The sequence below is a fragment of the Aquarana catesbeiana genome, linkage group LG09 (assembly GCF_042186555.1).
Source record: "Aquarana catesbeiana isolate 2022-GZ linkage group LG09, ASM4218655v1, whole genome shotgun sequence".
NCBI lineage: Eukaryota > Metazoa > Chordata > Amphibia > Anura > Ranidae > Aquarana > Aquarana catesbeiana.
The window spans coordinates 220,503,138-220,523,066 of record NC_133332.1 but is presented as its reverse complement, the minus strand read 5'-3'; the positions used below and the strand labels follow the sequence as shown (position 1 = coordinate 220,523,066).

At 42.9% G+C, this 19,929-nt stretch overlaps 1 protein-coding gene across 2 annotated transcripts in view; it reads left to right on the top strand.

Annotated features, from left to right (window-relative positions):
- Nucleotides 1-18,702, top strand: part of PORCN (porcupine O-acyltransferase) — a 36,300-nt gene extending 17,598 nt beyond the window's left edge. Inside the window, exons 8-15 of one of the 2 annotated variants that reach the window (XM_073599762.1) lie at nt 7,296-7,310; nt 9,059-9,184; nt 10,377-10,477; nt 11,217-11,293; nt 12,750-12,813; nt 13,149-13,234; nt 13,345-13,455; nt 18,242-18,702. In XM_073599762.1, coding sequence (XP_073455863.1) covers nt 7,296-7,310; nt 9,059-9,184; nt 10,377-10,477; nt 11,217-11,293; nt 12,750-12,813; nt 13,149-13,234; nt 13,345-13,455; nt 18,242-18,343 — 682 coding nt within the window. In that variant the 3' untranslated portion in view covers nt 18,344-18,702. The remainder of the gene's footprint in view (nt 1-7,295; nt 7,311-9,058; nt 9,185-10,376; nt 10,478-11,216; nt 11,294-12,749; nt 12,814-13,148; nt 13,235-13,344; nt 13,456-18,241) is intronic. The other variant, XM_073599763.1, reaches the window with a different exon arrangement.
- The last annotated feature ends 1,227 nt before the right edge of the window (nt 18,703-19,929 follow it).

The window sequence follows — 19,929 nt, the reverse complement described above, 5'->3', positions numbered from 1 at the left end:
CCCCAGGCAGCGTCAGGTTAGTGCCAGTACCGCTAACACCCACGCACCGTACACCTCCCTTAGTGGTATAGTATCTGAACGCATCAATATCTGATCCGATCAGATCTATACTAGCGTCCCCAGCAGTTTAGGGTTCCCAAAAACGCAGTGTTAGTGGGATCAGCCCAGATACCTGCTAGCAACTGCGTTTTACCCCTCCGCCCGGCCCAGCCCAGCCCACCCAAGTGCAGTATCGATCGATCACTGTCACTTACAAAACACTAAACGCATAACTGCAGCGTTCGCAGAGTCAGGCCTGATCCCTGCGATCGCTAACAGTTTTTTTTGTAGCGTTTTGGTGAACTGGCAAGCACCAGCCCCAGGCAGCGTCAGGTTAGTGCCAGTAGCGCTAACACCCACGCACGCACCGTACACCTCCCTTAGTGGTATAGTATCTGAACGGATCAATATCTGATCCGATCAGATCTATACTAGCGTCCCCAGCAGTTTAGGGTTCCCAAAAACGCAGTGTTAGCGGGATCAGCCCAAATACCTGCTAGCACCTGCATTTTGCCCCTCCGCCCGGCCCAGCCCAGCCCAGCCCACCCAAGTGCAGTATCGATCGATCACTGTCACTTACAAAACACTAAATGCATAACTGCAGCGTTCGCAGAGTCAGGCCTGATCCCTGCGATCGTTAACAGTTTTTTTGGTAGCGTTTTGGTGAACTGGCAAGCGCCAGCGGCCTAGTACACCCAGGTCGTAGTCAAACCAGCACTGCAGTAACACTTGGTGACGTGGCGAGTCCCATAAGTGCAGTTCAAGCTGGTGAGGTGACAAGCACAAGTAGTGTCCCGCTGCCACCAAAAAGACAAACACAGGCCCGTCGTGCCCATAGTGCCCTTCCTGCTGCATTCACCAATCCTAATTGGGAACCCACCACTTCTGCAGCGCCCGTACTTCCCCCATTCACATCCCCAACCAAATGCAGTCGGCTGCATGAGAGGCATTTTTATGTCCTCCCAAGTACCCCTACCCAACGAACCCCCCCAAAAAGGATGTTGTGTCTGCAGCAAGCACGGATATAGGCGTGACACCCGCTATTATTGTCCCTCCTGTCCTGACAATCCTGGTCTTTGCATTGGTGAATGTTTTGAACGCTACCATTCATTAATTGAGTATTAGCGTAGGGTACAGCATTGCACAGACTAGGCACACTTTCACAGGGTCTCCCAAGATGCCATCGCATTTTGAGAGACCCGAACCTGGAACCGGTTACAGTTATAAAAGTTACAGTTACAAAAAAAGTGTAAAAAAAAAAAAAAAAAAAAACCACAAACAAAAATATAAAATAAAAAATAATAGTTGTCGTTTTATTGTTCTCTCTCTATTCTCTCTCTCTCTATTCTCTCTATTGTTCTGCTCTTTTTTACTGTATTCTATTCTGCAATGTTTTATTGTTATTATGTTTTATCATGTTTGCTTTTCAGGTCTGCAATTTTTTATACTTTACCGTTTACTGTGCTTTATTGTTAACCATATTTTTGTCTTCAGGTACAGCATTCACGACTTTGAGTGGTTATACCAGAATGATGCTTGCAGGTTTAGGTATCATCTTGGTATCATTCTTTTCAGCCAGCGGTCGGCTTTCATGTAAAAGCAATCCTAGCGGCTAATTAGCCTCTAGACTGCTTTTACAAGCAGTGGGAGAGAATGCCCCCCCCACCGTCTTCCGTGTTTTTCTCTGGCTCTCCTGTCTCAACAGGGAACCTGAGAATGCAGCCGGTGATTCAGCCAGCTGACCATAGAGCTGATCAGAGACCAGAGTGGCTCCAAACATCTCTATGGCCTAAGAAACCGGAAGCTACGAGCATTTTATGACTTAGATTTCGCCGGATGTAAATAGCGCCATTGGGAAATTGGGAAAGCATTTTATCATACCGAACTTGGTGTGGTCAGATGCTTTGAGGGCAGAGGAGAAATCTAGGGTCTAATAGACCCCAATTTTTTCAAAAAAGAGTACCTGTCACTACCTATTGCTATCATAGGGGATATTTACATTCCCCGAGATAACAATAAAAATGATTAAAAAAAAAAAAAAATGAAAGGAACAGTTTAAAAATAAGATAAAAAAGAAAAAAAATAATAAAGAAAAAAAAAAAAAAAAAAAGCACCCCTGTCGCCCCCTGCTCTCGCGCTAAGGCGAACGCAAGCGGTCTGGCGTCAAATGTAAACAGCAATTGCACCATGCATGTGAGGTATCACCGCGACGGTCAGATCGAGGGCAGTAATTTTAGCAGTAGACCTCCTCTGTAAATCTAAAGTGGTAACCTGTAAAGGCTTTTAAAGGCTTTTAAAAATGTATTTATTTTGTTGTCACTGCACGTTTGTGCGCAATTGTAAAGCATGTCATGTTTGGTATCCATGTACTCGGCCTAAGATCATCTTTTTTATTTCATCAAACATTTGGGCAATATAGTGTGTTTTAGTGCATTAAAATGTAAAAAAGTGTGTTTTTTCCCCAAAAAATGCGTTTGAAAAATCGCTGCGCAAATACTGTGTGAAAAAAAAAAATTAAACACCCACCATTTTAATCTGTAGGGCATTTGCTTTAAAAAAATATATAATGTGTGGGGGTTCAAAGTAATTTTCTTGCAAAAAAAAATAATTTTTTCATGTAATCAAAAAGTGTCAGAAAGGGCTTTGTCTTCAAGTGGTTAGAAGAGTGGGTGATGTGTGACATAAGCTTCTAAATGTTGTGCATAAAATGCCAGGACAGTTCAAAACCCCCCCAAATGACCCCATTTTGGAAAGTAGACACCCCAAGCTATTTGCTGAGAGGCATGTCGAGTCCATGGAATATTTTATATTGTGACACGAGTTGCGGGAAAGAGACAAATTATTTTTTTTTTTTTTTTTTTTTTTGCACAAAGTTGTCACTAAATTATATATTGCTCAAACATGCCATGGGAATATGTGAAATTACACCCCAAAATACATTCTGTTGCTTCTCCTGAGTACGGGGATACCACATGTGTGAGACTTTTTGGGAGCCTAGCCACGTATGGGACCCCGAAAACCAAGCACCGCCTTCAGGCTTTCTAAGGGCGTAAATTTTTGATTTCACTCTTCACTGCCTATCACAGTCTCGGAGGCCATGGAATGCCCAGGTGGCACAAACCCCCCCAAATGACCCCATTTTGGAAAGTAGACACCCCAAGCTATTTGCTGAGAGGTATAGTGAGTATTTTGCAGACCTCACTTTTTGTTACAAAGTTTTGAAAATTAAAAAAAGAAAAAAAAAATTTTTTTTTTTGTCTTTCTTCATTTTCAAAAACAAATGAGAGCTGCAAAATACTCACCATGCCTCTCAGCAAATAGCTTGGGGTGTCTACTTTCTAAAATGGGGTCATTTGGGGGGGGTTTGTGCCACCTGGGCATTCCATGGCCTCCGAAACTGTGATAGGCAGTGAAGAGTGAAATCAAAAATGTACACCCTTAGAAATCCTGAAGGCGGTGATTGGTTTTCGGGGTCCCGTATGCGGCTAGGCTCCTAAAAAGTCCCACACATGTGGTATCCCCGTACTCAAGAGAAGCAGCAGAATGTATTTTGGGGTGCAATTCCACATATGCCCATAACCTGTGTGAGCAATATATCATTTAGTGACAACTTTGTGCAAAAAAAAATAAATAAATAAATAAATTGTCACTTTCCCGCAACTTGTGTCAAAATATAAAATATTCCATGGACTCAACATGCCTCTCAGCAAATAGCTTGGGGTGTCTACTTTCCAAAATGGGGTCATTTGGGGGGGGTTTGTGCCATCTGGGCATTTTATGGCCTTCAAAACTGTGATAGGTAGTGAGGAGTAAAATCAAAAATGTACGCCCTTAGAAATCCTGAAGGCAGTGATTGGTTTTCGGGGCCCCGTATGCGGCTAGGCTCCCAAAAAGTCCCACACATGTGGTATCCCCATACTCAGGAGAAGCAGCTAAATGTATTTTGGGGTGCAATTCCACATATGCCCATGGCCTGTGTGAGCAATATATCATTTAGTGACAACTTTTTGTAATTTTTTTTTTTTTTTTTCATTATTCAATCACTTGGGACAAAAAAAATGAATATTCAATGGGCTCAACATGCCTCTCAGCAATTTCCTTGGGGTGTCTACTTTCCAAAATGGGGTCATTTGTGGGGGTTTTGTACTGCCCTGTCATTTTAGCACCTCAAGAAATGACATAGGCAGTCATAAACTAAAGACTGTGTAAATTCCTGAAAATGTACCCTAGTTTGTAGGCGCTATAACTTTTGCGCAAACCAATAAATATACACTTATTGACATTTTTTTTACCAAAGACATGTGGCCAAATACATTTTGGCCTAAATGTATGACTAAAATTGAGTTTATTGGATTTTTTTTAGAACAAAAAGTAGAAAATATCATTTTTTTTCAAAATTTTCGGTCTTTTTCCGTGTATAGCGCAAAAAATAAAAACGGCAGAGGTGATCAAATACCATCAAAAGAAAGCTCTATTTGTGGGAAGAAAAGGACGCAAATTTCGTTTGGTTACAGCATTGCATGACCGCGCAATTAGCAGTTAAAGCGACGCAGTGCCAAATTGTAAAAAGTGCTCTGGTCAGGAAGGGGGTAAATCCTTCCGGGGCTGAAGTGGTTAATAAATCTGCAAAAATGTCAACAATTCTGTGTTTTTCTGTCAACATGGGGTGCTGTGTGTACATTAATGAGGAGAAAAAAAAAAATGAACTTAAATGATTTTAGTAAATGGCTGCAATATAACAAAGAGTGAAAAATTTAAGGGGGTCTGAATACTTTCCATCCTCACTGTATGTTCAGTTAGGTAGCCTTTTATACTATAAAGAAGTTGGTGCAATACATCTAAAGGAGATTGTACAATCAAAATGTGTGGCAACCATTAGATTCAGCCGGGCATGAAGGTGTAGATAGCAGTAACAAAAAACTCACCATTCAGAATTAATCTTTTATTGACTTGACTGTTTAGAATAGTAAAGGTTAATATGTTATTTATAAAGTGAAAACAGAAATGCATTGTTCTCTGTATAAACCACTCATTACCTTTTTGCTATTTAACAGCAGTTCCCTAATTTCAATATTGAGTTGGCCAACCCTTTGCAGCTATAACAGCTTCAACTCTTCTGGGAAGGCTGTCCACAAGGATTAGGAGTGTGTTTATGGGAATGTTTGACCATTCTTCCAGAAGCGCATTTTTTAGGTCAGGCACTGATGTTGGATGAGAAGGCCTGGCTTGCAGCCTCCGCTCTTATTCATCTCAACGTTGTTCTTTTGGGTTGAGGTCAGGACTCTGTGCAGGCCAGTCAAGTTCCTCCACCCCAAACTCACTCACCCATGTCTTTATGGACCTTGCTTTGTGCACTGGTGCGCAGTCATGTTGGGACAGGAAGGGGCCATCCCCAAACTGTTCCCACAAAGTTGGGAGCATGAAATTGTCCAAAATGTCTTGGTATGCTGATGCCTTAAGAATTCCCTTCACTGGAACTAAGGGGCCAAGCCCAACCTCTGCAAAACAACCCCACACCATAATCCCCCCCTGCACCAAATTATTTGGAGCAGTGCACAAAGCAAGGTCAATAAAAACATGGATGAGCAAGTTTGGGGTGAAGGAACTTGACTGTCCTGACCTAAACCCGATAGAACACCCCTGGGATGAATTAAAGCGGAGACTGCGAGCCAGGCCTTCTCGTCCAACATCAGTACCTGACCTCACAAATGCGCTTCTGGAAGAATGGTCAAACATTCCCATAGACACATTCCTAAACCTTGTGGACAGCCTTCCCAGAAGAGTTGAAGCCGTTATAGCTGCAAAGGGTGGGCCAACTCAATATTGAACCCTACGGACTAAGACTGGGATGCTATTAGTTCATGTGCGTGTAAAGGCAGGCGTCCCAATACTTTTTGGTAATATAGTGTATATGCTAGTGCCTTCCCTTTAGGACAGGGGTACTAAGCCTGCAGAGCCTTGTGATGTGGCCCATGACCTCTAACCAGGCGAGTGCATGCCCATGTTCTGGGACGGCGCATCAGGAAGCCCAGATCGTGATCAAGGCGTTGCCAACCCACCATCCCAGAGCATCAGAGTGCATGGCACTGGCGCCGGCAGCAGAGGAAGCAGGCAGCCGCAGAAGGAGCTGCATAAAGCCGCTTCTTCCCCTGTAGCACGGGCTCCTGTCCCAAGTGGAGTGATACCAGGTGCATTTCACCTGGGACCTTTCTAGCAACCTGGAGAGCGCTACTAGCAGAAGCTGGAAGAGGAAAAGATCTGTGTATTAAACTTTACAAATACAGCACTTTTGCAATGGGCATATTAGCACTTTTAGAATGTGCTTTGATTCGCGAATGCAGGAGTTTTGGTGCACTTTCAGAAAGTGAACCACACCCGCAAGATAAAATAGAAGTCTATGGCTCAGTGCAGCTATCCCACAGGAAAGCTGCAGGTGCGGTGTGGGTAAAGTGTGAAAGCAGCCTTATACGGGGCTCAGGAGAGTAAGGGCTCATTTACATTTACCATTTGGTGGGGCGGTAAAAACCCTGCATCTTATTGTGGCCGGCGGCCAGTTATCAAATGACTTAAGTGGCCTTCGATCTTCAAAAGGTTAAGCAGCCCTGCTTTAGGACATTTATTTTTGTATCGTTAAAGGGGGTGTTTACTATCTCCTAATTTTAATCATGCCATCGTGAAAATTTTTCTAAAGCTGTTACTTTTTTGTCATTTTCAGTCATACTGTAGTTTTCTTTCCCCTCTAGTATTGGCTTTATCTCTGTTGCCCTTGACTATAACACAAAGCTGCATTCTGGATATATTAGAATCACACATTGTTCTAAGTCCTATTACAAAATTAGTCACACAAAAGGAAGAAAGATTGACAAAGCAATGTATTTAGTATTTTTGGGGGAGAAGGTATAGAATCTGATACTCTAAAGGTGGGAAACCCTTTAAATTAATTTAACTCAGTAATCCTGACTTCATTATGCGTGCACTTCTGTTTCAGCGAGCATCTTCAGTAAAAACGTATAAATAGAGCAGTGATAATGTGCAAAGAGGGTAACACAGGGATACTATCCATGCTTTGGTTCACTACAGTCAGGTCTGTTTCTCATTTCTGATTGGCTGTGCTTGGGAGCTGCCATTTTGCATGCCATCCTTGTGTTTTCTTTTTGTTTGTTTTCACACTAGAATACTAAATTAGCTTTTTTGTTTTCTACTTCTCTGCTGTACCTCTTTTCACTCATCTGTGTTTCTGCTCCTCTATTTGGCAGGGGGCTTGTCGTACGGTAAGTCTGACACTTCTTCCCAGCTTTTCCCTAATGGTAAGAACATGACCTCCATCCAAACAGACTAGTCGCCTCTAAGCTTCTTTGTTAGTGGCTGACCAGGAAAAAGTGTGGACAGTCCCCATTTGCTCTATTCTTGCTCTGGGTCAGTGACTCAGAAGATACTGAATCTGGAGACAGCCAGGCAGCTAGCATTTTTAGAAGAAGGTGGGACATAAGCAGTGTATATATCTCTCTCACAACAGGTTTCCTTTCACACAAATGTAACCCTTTTCTGAGTAGGGGTCACTAAAACCTGTAAGCCCAGACCAAATCAATCAGTGTCCATGTGTCTGTTCTCTTATTCCTCCATAATTAATGTGTCTACCTAAATCATTGTTAAATTTAAAATGACACTAAACTCTGGTTTAAAAAGGTAAAATTCTATTCAAGTATATATTCCTAAAGCAGAACTTTCCTCCTCATCCCCCCTCTTCTACTACCTTTTTGGATGTGTTTTTGTTTTGTTTTTTTCTTGGTTTGGGTACCTATTTCTTACATTTTTTCCCCCCACCCCCTGCCTGCAACCTCCTGGAACACGTCACAAGTCCCAGGAGGCTGCGGGTCACTTCACACAGCACAAGGTGACTCTTGCATGCTCAGTGGGAAGCTGGCTGTGAAGCACCAAGAAGTCACAGCTGACTTCCCACATCCAAGATGGCGGGCCAGGGACCCGAAGACCAGTGAATAACTGACCCTGGTAAACACAGCACTGGTTCTCCAGACTGGTAAGCGCATATTTATTAAAAGTTAGCAGCTACAGTATTTGTAGCTGCTGCCTTTTATTTTTTTTTTATTTTTTCCCAGGGTGAAGTTGATTTTGCTACTGTGGTCTGACTTTCTTTTAGAGGGTGGCTAGATTTGTACTCCATGGACCCACTGTATATAGGAGCGTAGACCCCCCCCCCCTCTTACTCACTCCCACTCACTGGAAGTGAAGGGGAAATAGAGAGGTTCAGAAACTCACGGAGGACATTACAAGGAGGTAGGATAACACCATAAGAAACTATTTAATGAAACATAAAGAACAGTGCCATTAAGCAGTGGATGTGTGTGGATTATTTTTGGGAAAATTAGGATATTGTTAAGTGTTAAAGCAATTCCAAATATTTTTTTTTGTGGCTTTTGTTTTTTTTAATAACAAACATGTCATACCTGCATTGAAAAACCATTGCACAGAGCCCCAATTCTCCTTTTTTCGGGACCCCCGCTGGCCCCTCCTGCGCACTGAGTGCCGCCCAACATAGCAAGCTGCTTGCTAAGGGGGGGCACTTGTGCGTGCTCTTTCTTGAGCCGTCTGTGTGTTCATAAAACACACAGTGCGTGGCTCGGCCCCACCCCTGCTCCCTCCTCACTGGGTGTGATCGACAGCAGCCAGAGCCAACGGCTCCCACTACTGTCTCTAAACCAATAAGACGTGTGGTTTTGTTGTGTGGTGTTTTTTTTTTTTTTTTTTTTTTTTTTAATAATGTATTTGTTTTAAATTTTTTTTTTTTTGGTCTGATTTTCACCTGAATAGCCCCAGTTGGCTGTCAATGTGTCTCACTTTGTATGAGGCACAATGAGGGCTAAGCAGGTGGGTCTGTGTTATAAACAAAGACGTAAATGCTCTGATTGGCTTTGTGGAATAAACTGCATGATACAGGAACAAGTGGGAAGTGTAAGAATTAACAAACTGTAATTTACTGACCATTTTATCTTCTCTCCAGGTGGCTGCGTGCCTATGAGAACACCTCATCATTCCACTTCAGCAATTATTTTGTGGGTTTTCTGTCAGAAGTGACCACGGTCCTGTCTGGAGCTGGCTTCACCGAGGAGAAAGATCACGTTCATTGGTGAGAGTTGCTTTCTGTGTATATGGGAACTTTTCTTTATTTTGTCTATTGTCCATCTCCTTCATTGTTGGTTGCCAACTTCTGCTTTGTCACTACACCTCCCCAACCCACACAGGATGAAATAACAAGTTTAATGCCCTCTTCCCCAACAGCATGTACTGACTTTGTGTCCACCTGCCTACATGCTTATCATCATGCTTAAAGCCGGCCATAGACATTTCCAATTGTGTATGGGAAGGCTGACTGTACCCAAGTTGACCAATCAATCAACTTGGGTACAACCAGCCTGCTGGATTTTTACATGTGATTATTGCTAGCGGCTGTTATAGCCAGTAGCAATAATGACTGTGTTCGCTGGGGGAACACAATGGCTGTGCGGGAGGCATTTCCCTGTCAACACTATCTGTGTTGATGGGGGAATCAAAGGAATTTCTTTCCTGCAGCCAAGGAAATTTGCTCCACCTGTGGCCAGCCTTAGTGCACCAAAAACAGCATGATGATCACAGGCAGAAAATTGGGAACATTGCATGCAAATTTTTTAATGATCTGTGGTCAGTACAAGCCTGTCCACCTGGATCAAAGAACACTGACATGCCCCGTACACACGGTCGGACTTTGTTCGGACATTCCGACAACAAAATCCTAGGATTTTTTCCGACGGATGTTGGCTCAAACTTGTCTTGCATACACACGGTCACACAAAGTTGTCGGAAAATCCGATCGTTTTAAACGCGGTGACGTAAAACTTGTACGTCGGGACTATAAACGGGGCAGTGGCCAATAGCTTTCATCTCTTTATTTATTCTGAGCATGCGTGGCACTTTGTCCGTCGGATTTGTGTACACACGATCGGAATTTCCGAAAACGGATTTTGTTGTCGGAAAATTTTATCTCCTGCTCTCCAACTTTGTGTGTCGGAAAATCCGATGGAAAATGTCCGATGGAGCCCACACACGGTCGGAATTTCCGACAACAAGGTCCTATCACACATTTTCCGTCGGAAAATCCGACCGTGTGTACGGGGCATAAGTATTTAAGCCTATATGTCACTGAAATGCATAAAACATATTGGAAATTGATCATGTATCTAAATAAAATGTCAGCATGCCACTTCTCTGTTTTTTCTTTCATTTATGAAATTTACAATTGGGCAGATGTACTGTTTCTAATAACTGCTCTCTGCCTGTCCCAGGGATTTGGCTGTAACTCGTCCTCTGAATGTAGAGATTCCTCGCTCTATGGTTGATGTGGTGACAAGCTGGAACTTGCCTATGTCTCGCTGGCTACACACATGTAAGTTTCTCAGAAGCATTATTGGATAGGGCCCCACTGTTCTCCCTGCCTAGAATTAGACACAGGGGTACCATACTGCCAGAAATGTACTTATATTTTTGTCAATGCCAGTACCTTTTCGGTGTCAAGCAGGGTGTAGCACTACAATAATAAGTGCTTGCATGTAGCTTCAGATGCCTTCTCCGGCATCGTGGGTGACCCAAGCCCTGGAAAGCTATTTCAATTCATCGCTTCAGTGGCAGGGTCATCTCCCATTTTTTTTCCCCTCTTCCCGATCCATTACCTTAAAAGGTGAAAGATAGTGCAATAGGCAGGTGAACGCTTTACTTTAAAAGGAATTTGGGTGTTACCATGGAATTCAGGGAGCCTGAGATGCTGGAGAAGGCATCTAATGCTGGGTTCACACTTATGTGAATTGGATGCGGGTATCCAGTTTGCATGACAGCCTGTTTACACAGTTCCGGGGTGACCGCACAGCAGAAGTGTCCTGTGCGTCTTTGGCTCCGTTTCAGGTCCGAATTCAGGCAAAAATTTGGACCTGATTCGCCCCTGAATTGGAGAACCCCTGCGGTGAGCCTCTCCACGCATAGTGTGAACCCAGCCTAAAAGTACATGCAATCATGGCTAGGTACCTGCATTGGTAGGCTGTAGTCTGCTTAGTGGACGAATTTACTTTAAAATACTTGGTTTAACTTATTGGTCCTTTCTGATCCCACCCTTTTTTTTTTTTTTTTTTCAGATGTCTTTAAAAATGCCATGAAACTCGGAACTTTCCAAGCCATTATAGTGACATATGCAGCAAGTGCTTTATTACATGTGAGTGACTCACATTTGCACATAGGTCACAGCAGAGAAAATCAGGACAGCAGTACAATGTCTTGCAGGAGAGAGGAGTTAGTTGGCTGAAAGAGCAGAGTGTTTCAGTAGGGAAGAGTTTTATGCCCCATACACACGGTCGGACTTTGTTCGGACATTCCGACAACAAAATCCTAGGATTTTTTCCGACGGATGTTCGCTCAAACTTGTCTTGCATACACACGGTCACACAAAGTTGTCGGAAAATTCGATCATTCTGAACGCGGTGGCGTAAAACACGTACGTCGGGACTATAAACGGGGCAGTGGCCAATAGCTTTCATCTCTTTATTTATTCTGAGCATGCGTGGCACTTTGTGCGTCGAATTTGTCTACACACTATCGGAAATTCCGACAACGGATTTTGTTGTCGGAAAATTTTATAGCCTGCTCTCAAACTTTGTGTGTCGGAAAATCCGATGGAAAATGTGTGATGGAGCCAACACACGGTCGGAATTTCTGACAACAAGGTCCTATCACACATTTTCCATCGGAAAATCCGACCGTGTGTACAGGGCATTAGAGTTAGAGGAAGAAGAATCCTTCAACAGCACAGAATATTTCTGGAGGGAAGAAATAAGTAGCGGTAGGAGCAAAATCATCCGTTAAAAGGAGGAAGAGGCAGAGACTTCTAGCAGCCTAGAGAATATAAAGCATAGCTAAACCCCAAAACAAAAATTCTATATATATATATTGCAGCTTACCAGTCCTTAGGTGTGATGGGCGCATTGGGTTTCTTTTTTCAGGCTAAGAGTATTTTTAAGAAGCACAGAAAATACACATCCTTATAATTTCATGTGAACTGAAAGGAAAGCATAAACATCCTTGTCTTTCCTGTGTAAACTACTACTACTAAACTACTAGAATGAATTAAAAACTACTCACAAGCATGTGAAAGCCTTAAACTGAGGGCATTCGGTTTGATATCGACAGTCTCCAGGTGATAAAGGAGAGGACATGAGGACCACTACTGGCTATGTTTGAAGTTCAGCCTGTTAATCTAAAAATCAACAAATAACGATAAAGGGAAAAAAAGGTGAAAAAGAAACTAATGCAGCCACTGTATCTAAGGACTGGTAAGCTGCAGTATATATATATATATATATATATATATATATATATATATATATATATATATATATATAATATATATATATATAATATATTTTGGTTTTGGGTTTAGATACGATTTAGGGAGGCAAGAGTTAGATAGCAGAAGGAGAAGAGTTCTTCAGCAGTTCAGAGTATTTCAGGAGAAGAAGGTTATATAGCAGAAGAAGCCAAGTCCTCCAGCAGCTCAGTGTAATAATCTGTTTGTCCTAGACTTTATCATAAAACAAACTCATAATTACAATTTGCTGTTATCAGAGAATTCAATCTTACTATATGTACTATATTTATTTATATGTGCTTTTCAGGGACTCAGTTTCCATCTGGCAGCTGTGCTTTTATCTTTGGGATTCCTAACGTACGTGGAACACGGTGAGTCAATGCCCAATTCTCATAGACAGTTGTGAATCCCTGACACGCGTCTCCAAATTTAGCCTGCTAATGGAGAAATAAAGGGACTTCTGAAAATGCTAGTTGCATGGCTGTCTTACTTATCTTCTGTGTTCAGTACACAGAATTTATATATAATATAACACTAGCATTATTGGTAAATATACTTGTCAAGCTTTATGCTAAGGATTAGGCCGGCAATTTACACAGAAAGATCTGTGAAAAGCAGCATTAATAAATACCTATTGATAAATAAGACAATCCAAAAGTGACAGGTGCTCTTTTAATCAATGACTATCCTGTTGTTTTTGTTTCAGTACTGAGGAAGAAACTAGCAGATATCTTCAGTGCCTGCATCCTTTCCAAAAAATGTTCACCTAACTGTGCCCACCGCAACAAGAAGGTGAGACTACATTATGCAGCTTGGCACCCACTCTGGTATGCCTTCTGTGAGTTTGTTCATGTTACCGCTGCATCTATGGTAATCATTCACCATATTCTTCCTTTCTTTAGAGCCTCTTTGTCTACCTGATAAACATTCTGTTCGGTGCTCTGGCCTTGTTTCACCTGACATACCTTGGTTCCCTGTTTGACACGGATTCTGAAGATGCCAGTGAGGAGGAGGTATAGCTTCAGCAACGTTTTTTTGTGCTCAGTGATTTGCATATGTGAATGCTCTGTAAAGGAAAGCATACCTGGTTGTCCTGCCAGAAAACCTGCCTGGATGTCCCTTCCATTTATAAGATGACAACACTGACACAGTGCCATTTGAAAGGGCTATGAGCATTGTCACTTCAGCATCGGCTGTTAAGCATAGTGGAGCGACATGCAGCTGAGAGCACACCCCACCAGAAATGCCAGGGACCCCAGCACAATGTTCCCTGCCAACTAAGAGAGGTTGTAAAGATTCTATTTTTAATTTTTTTTGTAAAATAACAAACATGTTGGACTTACCCACTCTGCGCAATTGTATTGCACAAAGTGGCCCCGATCCTCTGCTTCTGGGGCCCCCCGCTGACACCCTTTGCTCCTCCTCTTTTCGGTGCGCAACCATAGGAAGCCCCTTCATATAGTGGCACACCTGCCGGCTCGCTGCTGAGCTGGGCTTTGTGTGTCTTTCTGAATTTACTGAATTTTATTGACCGTAGCAGGAGCCAATGGCTCCTGTTGCTGCCTCTGAGAGAGAGGAGGGTGCTGCTGCAAATGGGCACAGTGCTGGATTGATATGGGATTTAGGTAAGTATTTTGGAGGGGGGGGATACCAATACTAGGACATTTTTCACCTTAATGTAGGAGAAGTACAGCCAAAGCTTGTTTGGCTGTACTTCTGTGGCTCACAGGAGTGCAGTTCAACGTGCGTTGTGACCCGTTTTCAGCAGACAGCCCGCTGTCGGCTAACGCCACAGAGCCAGTCCGGGCTTGAGAAAGATGGCAACCATATGGTTGGCAATCGCCCACATGCCTGGACCGGCAACCCGCTCAGCCTCTCAACGAGCCGCTGACAGTCGACAGCTCTCTGCTCGGGTCTGAGAACCGAGCGATCAGTGGTGTTTGATCGCTCGGTTCTCAGCCTTAGAGCCAGCGGGGGACAGATGCAGCATCAGACTGATGCTTCATCCACCTAGATAAGTATGATTAAAAAAAAAAATTCCATAATTCTCTTTTAAGGTAAAAAATGTTTGCTTATAGAACCAATTTACCATTTTACAGAAATTTCAGCTTTAAACTTTACACCTATTTAAAGCGGGTGGGAAGAGAGACAGTTTTTCTCATGGCATCAGGTACCAGACAGCACATTAGTTGCTCTCCAGTTTCAAAGAAATTACAAAATGTGTTTAAATCCAGTTCCACCCAAAGCTATTGATTCAAGTTTAGGATGGGCACAAGAAAGACAACCTCTTGGCTTTTAAAGAAGCCTGCCCTAAGAAAAACACTAGTGCTTCAGCATTTGACCCCTGCTTCTAAAAATACTAATTCCTTTGTTTATCATATTAGTGAAGTTGCTTTAATACTTTCTAAGCCACTAACCCCAAACAAGCATGCTCATTAGAAGTTTTTTTGCGTCTTCATGCTTGTTCTTAACTAGTGACTCCAAAAGCATTGGCAGGGACAGCCAGTGAATTTTTAGAATGAGGCTAGCAATGGCAGCTCCCATTTATTAATCATAAAGTGCAGGACACAAGATCTGTAATCTTAATGGGTTATATGCAGCTACCTTCAGGTGATTGTAAACTGGAGTAACCACTCCTAGTCCAAGCAAACCTCAATGTTTTGTGTCCTTAGATGAAACCTTTTTTTTCCTTTTCCTTTCAGCTCAATATTCTTCTAGCAACTCTACAGCTGCTCTATAGGCGCGTGGCTCCCTTTTGCAGCTTTTTGGATTAGTTGACTCCACTAAGCCTTTTGGGGACCCTATTTGGATCCTGCTTTGAAGAAAAAGTGGGGTCAGCCCCTAATATTCCTTCAGGAACTAGATCCCGATGCAGGGTGCTTTATAGGTCCAGGGCCATAGTAATCAGCTGATGGAGCCCTGTCCTTAAAGATCCCCCTGGGGGGTCTTAGGCCAACCAGGAGTGGGAAGCCAGGATAGGGCTTGTCCATAACTTCCTGCTCCTGAAAGAAAATTATCTACTCCAGTAAGTGAGCCCCTCCCTGGACCTAGTGTGCTGTGCTCCAATCCCCTGGGGCCTAGTGGAGCACTGACTGTGGTATACATATAACATCGGAAGGAGCTCCAGTTTGGGTGCACTTTTAAATTTAAATTTGGTGCCATTTATGCCATTTAGAACCTTCCTGTGTTTTTCCTTGGGCCACAACTAGGGACTGCTATTGCGCTGTCTAAGTCTTGGTATCACCGAGCTTACTGTTAATGCACACACCATTTTCTTTATAATCCTGGCAGAGGACCGCTTCAGCACTGTTCCTGCAAATAAACAGTACAGTGATCTGAGAAGGCTACCCGGGCTCCAAATTTTAAGAGTGCTTGGCACAGGTGGTATTAACCCTTCCCACCCTGCACTGACTGTTGTAAGTAGCCCTCTGGGGACACTAGCATTGCACATGGCAGATCTGAGGCTCAAAGGCACTGGGTTAGGGTTCCAGAATGTCATATCCAGGGGCTTCAATCTAGCGTTTCAAATTTGTCATCCTCCCCAAAATGGCAGGTGGATTTGTACACTATTCGGCAGTTTCTCTCCCCGGGGGATTTCCTGATTGAGGAATGATTTCAGTGTTTTTATTCAAACTTGCTCACTGTTTCCAAGGTAAATTGAGTCATTCACACCAGTCTTGATCTGAAGACTCCCTTTTTTTTTTTTTTTCCTGCAAATACAAAAGTTCTGCATGAAATCAACCAGACCAGTCATTGTTTCCCTCCTTCTTGGGGACTTTCTGGTCTCTGTGGACATCGGGGATGCTCACTTACATTTTCCCACATCGTCAATACTACTTGCGTTTTGCTGTGAGTACTCAACATTACCAATTCGTTGCCCTTCTGTTTGCCCTCCTGAGTTCTAGCTCTGCTTCACTTTCAAGGTATTGATGATGTAGGATACAAGGATGATCTGTTAAAAGACCAGTCTGCTCAGACCCTGTCATCCAATGTCCAACAGAGAGTGCAGGCTCTGCAGAGCTATAGATGGTTCTTCATTTTCCAGAAGTTACCACTGAACTCTACTCACTGCTTGGAGTAGCTGGGCCTGGTATTGTATATAGTCTGTCCAGATTCTTTCTGCACTGGGCCCAATTCTTATCCCTCTGCTCGCATTCTTTTACCCTTTGGTCTAAAAGCTTTCCCTTTAACTTTTTCTTGCATGTGAGCTCTGGGTCTGATGGTGGCCTCCTGTGTGGGACAAACGTTTTGGATCACCCAATGCATCTGACCAGACTCTACCTGACACGGTAGATTTCTAGTCAGGCACTCGGAAATATTTTTTTCTTCCAATGACATGGAAGGTGCCCACAGCAAATGTTGGCCTATCAGGCAAGGGATTCCTGCATACAGTCTAGGTACAGGGGTTTGTATACAGAAGCTTGGCTTTCTATCAACATCCAGGAACTTAGTGATTCGGTTGTCCCTTCTTCACAGGACCTCTCGCTATTGTGGTCACGTGACCAGAATCCAGTCAGACAATGACACAGCATTGGCCTACGTCAACCATCAAGGAAGCACCAGAAGTCAAGCTGCCCGAAAAGAGGCTGTTATGATTATGGTTTGGGCAGAACTAATACAAATTTCACATTCTAAGTGTGGAAAATTAGCAGGTGGGTTTTCTCAGTCATCAGTGTCTTGCTTCATGGGAATGGTCTCCACTCCTGAAGGTGTTTCAAACCTTTTGCCACAAATGGTAGTCACTAGCTGAAGATCTTCTGGTGTCCAGGTTCAACAACAAAATGAATAGATTTGTTGCCAGATCTAGGGACTCCTGAGCCTTCCTATTGGATGCTCTGGTGACGTTGTGAGATCAGTTCAGCCTGATCTACAACGTCCCTCCATCTTTCCGTCTACAGCTCCCTCCCTCATCCGCTCTGCAGGATCAAAATAGAGGGAGCTCCAATGATCCCCATTACACCAAACTGGCCCAGGAGAGCATAGTACTCGGACATCCTCAAACTCTCAGCAGACTCTCAATGGGCACTCCTAGATCATCTGGACCTTTTGTTTCAACGGCCTGTTTACTATTCTGCTTCCCAGTTGCTGTGTTTAACAATATGAGTTTTGAACTCCAGGCCCTGTCAGAATCTGTCACCCCTACACTCCTGAAAGCTAGATACTCAACTTCTTGCAGTCAAACATTACGTTGCATCTAGAAGGTCTGTGTTGCGTGGTGCGAGGCCCGTACGCTGTCCTTCCTCCAGTTTGGATCAGCATTTGGCCTTGTCCAAAAGGGACAAATCGCAGCCATAGCTTTCCTTATTCAAGTACTGCCTCTCAATGCTTGGTGAGGACTATTTTTTTTGCAAGGTATTGCTCACATTGCCCCCCCCCCCCAAAAAAAAAACTCCCTACCCACTCTTAATCCACCCCCAAAACTGAGACAGGAGGGATTATATAGGGAATGTCCCTGCAGCTCTTGTTTTGTGTTTTTGGCATTGTTCAATTACCTGAGGGTAGCTGCATATAACTGCATAATTGGTTCTGTACTGTACTTCAAGAAAAAGATTTTACAGGTAAGTAAAAAATCCTATTATTTCTCTCATCACTGGTTTCATTTAAATGTAATTTGACACTTGGTGAGATTTCATGAGATTTAATAAGACTGGAGTCATTTTTATTAGTGTTGACCTTGGAGTGGTTTCATTATATTTCTGTATACATCAGTACTATGCTTATTCATTGGACCAGTGCTCTGCGTTTTTATGTATGAATATTCTTTATCATGTTTATTAATCGTATCCTTATTTTTTTCAGGGGTACGGAATGGCACACACCATTAGCAAGTGGTCCGACCTGGGCTGGGCTGGCCACTGGCTGACTTTCGGCTCCTGGGTGTTTTATCGGTTGCTTGGCTGAGGGGAGGTCACAGTCATTGCTGGCGGTGTAATATCCACCAGTGAAAACCACCTCCACCTCATGGGTGTGACCAACTTCTGCCGTACAGTATTGCAGAGCAAGCAAGGTAGCTGGGCAGAGCTGGCACACAGGGGAAGTTTATGACTGGATGGTAAGTGATTAGGATATATACTCTGGGACCATACTGAGAACACACTGTGTGCCATTGACTGCTAACGGACTCGCAGCACCATTATTATATATACACATTCTGCCTCCTGTGATAGCAACAGTTAGCTGTCCATCACTAGGGGTGTCTGGAAAGATCATGACCTCTCTCTTACTTTCTGTGATTTTGCCAATAAAGTTGTTTTTGTACAGATTGTGTGCAATATTTTCATATAAATTTCGTATACACTAGTGAACTTTTAGTTTCATTTCAAGGAAGTCTGAAAGCAATCAGTTAAATATATAGATAACCTTATCTATATATTAATATATATTTATTAAAGTTGTTAAATCCCTGCTTGTATGTATAGTTTGTGATTATATGTGTACATATTTGCCTGTTACAGATGCAGGCTGTGCGTCCTGTTAGTGCTGCACAGAGATTGTACTGTACTGCTGCTTTCTCAGGTCAAGTCAGTGGGTCATCTCAGACCCATAAGAATTTGAAATACATCATAAAACCTCTCAGTGGCTTATCCTTAAATTATTTTCGTTCAGAAAATCTGGACGTTGTAAATAGGAGGCAAAGCTTTTATTGCTGCCTGAATTATAAAATCTATCAAAACATTTTGATAATGTAAGCAATGGTCCTTCTTCAATCCATCCAAAATCAAAAACATGTCTGAAGCCAACAAAACTTTTGTATCAAAAACAGACAGCAATTTTTCTTCCCTAACTTTTTACCAGGCAGGTGTTTCTCCCATACCCAGGATTTTTAGCAGTTTGACCAGGAGGCAGAGGGGTTCTTAGCAGTTTGGGTGGGGTACTGTTTCTGCAGATTTACTTTAAGGTAAACCTATTAGGATAAAAACTGTGGGACTTGCCACTGCTTTGTTTTTAAAGGTTCAGGCATAATAACTGTTAACATCATCTTGGATTCTTTATCTAGTGAGTCAGTGACATAGCTCAAGTATGCAGATTACGACTGAGATTGCACGATTTGAGTATCAAGATGACAATCTAAATCTAAAATACAAGTTTTTTTCCCTACCCACATGACTTAAAGTGACCCTACTATGAGCAAAAGTACAAGGGCTGCCATTGCTGTCTTCTTTATAAAATGTACATTTGCCTGGCTATGTCTGGTGGCAATAGCTTTTGCGTCACAGACCTGGAACAAGCATGGTATAAATAAGTGTCAGAATTCATTATCTCATTTCTTGTTACAGGTCAGTGATTTAGGACAAATGGAAGCCTAGGCATCTAGTACTTTCAGAAGGAATGATCAGCAGTGACAGCCCTGTGATTCTCTCGTACACCAGCAGCATTGTGGTGTGTTGGAGAAAAGCCAACGTGGTAACAATATTTTAAAAAGGGCAGAGATATATCCCTGGAAACTACAGGACAGTCAGCCTAACATCAACAGACTGTAAGCTATT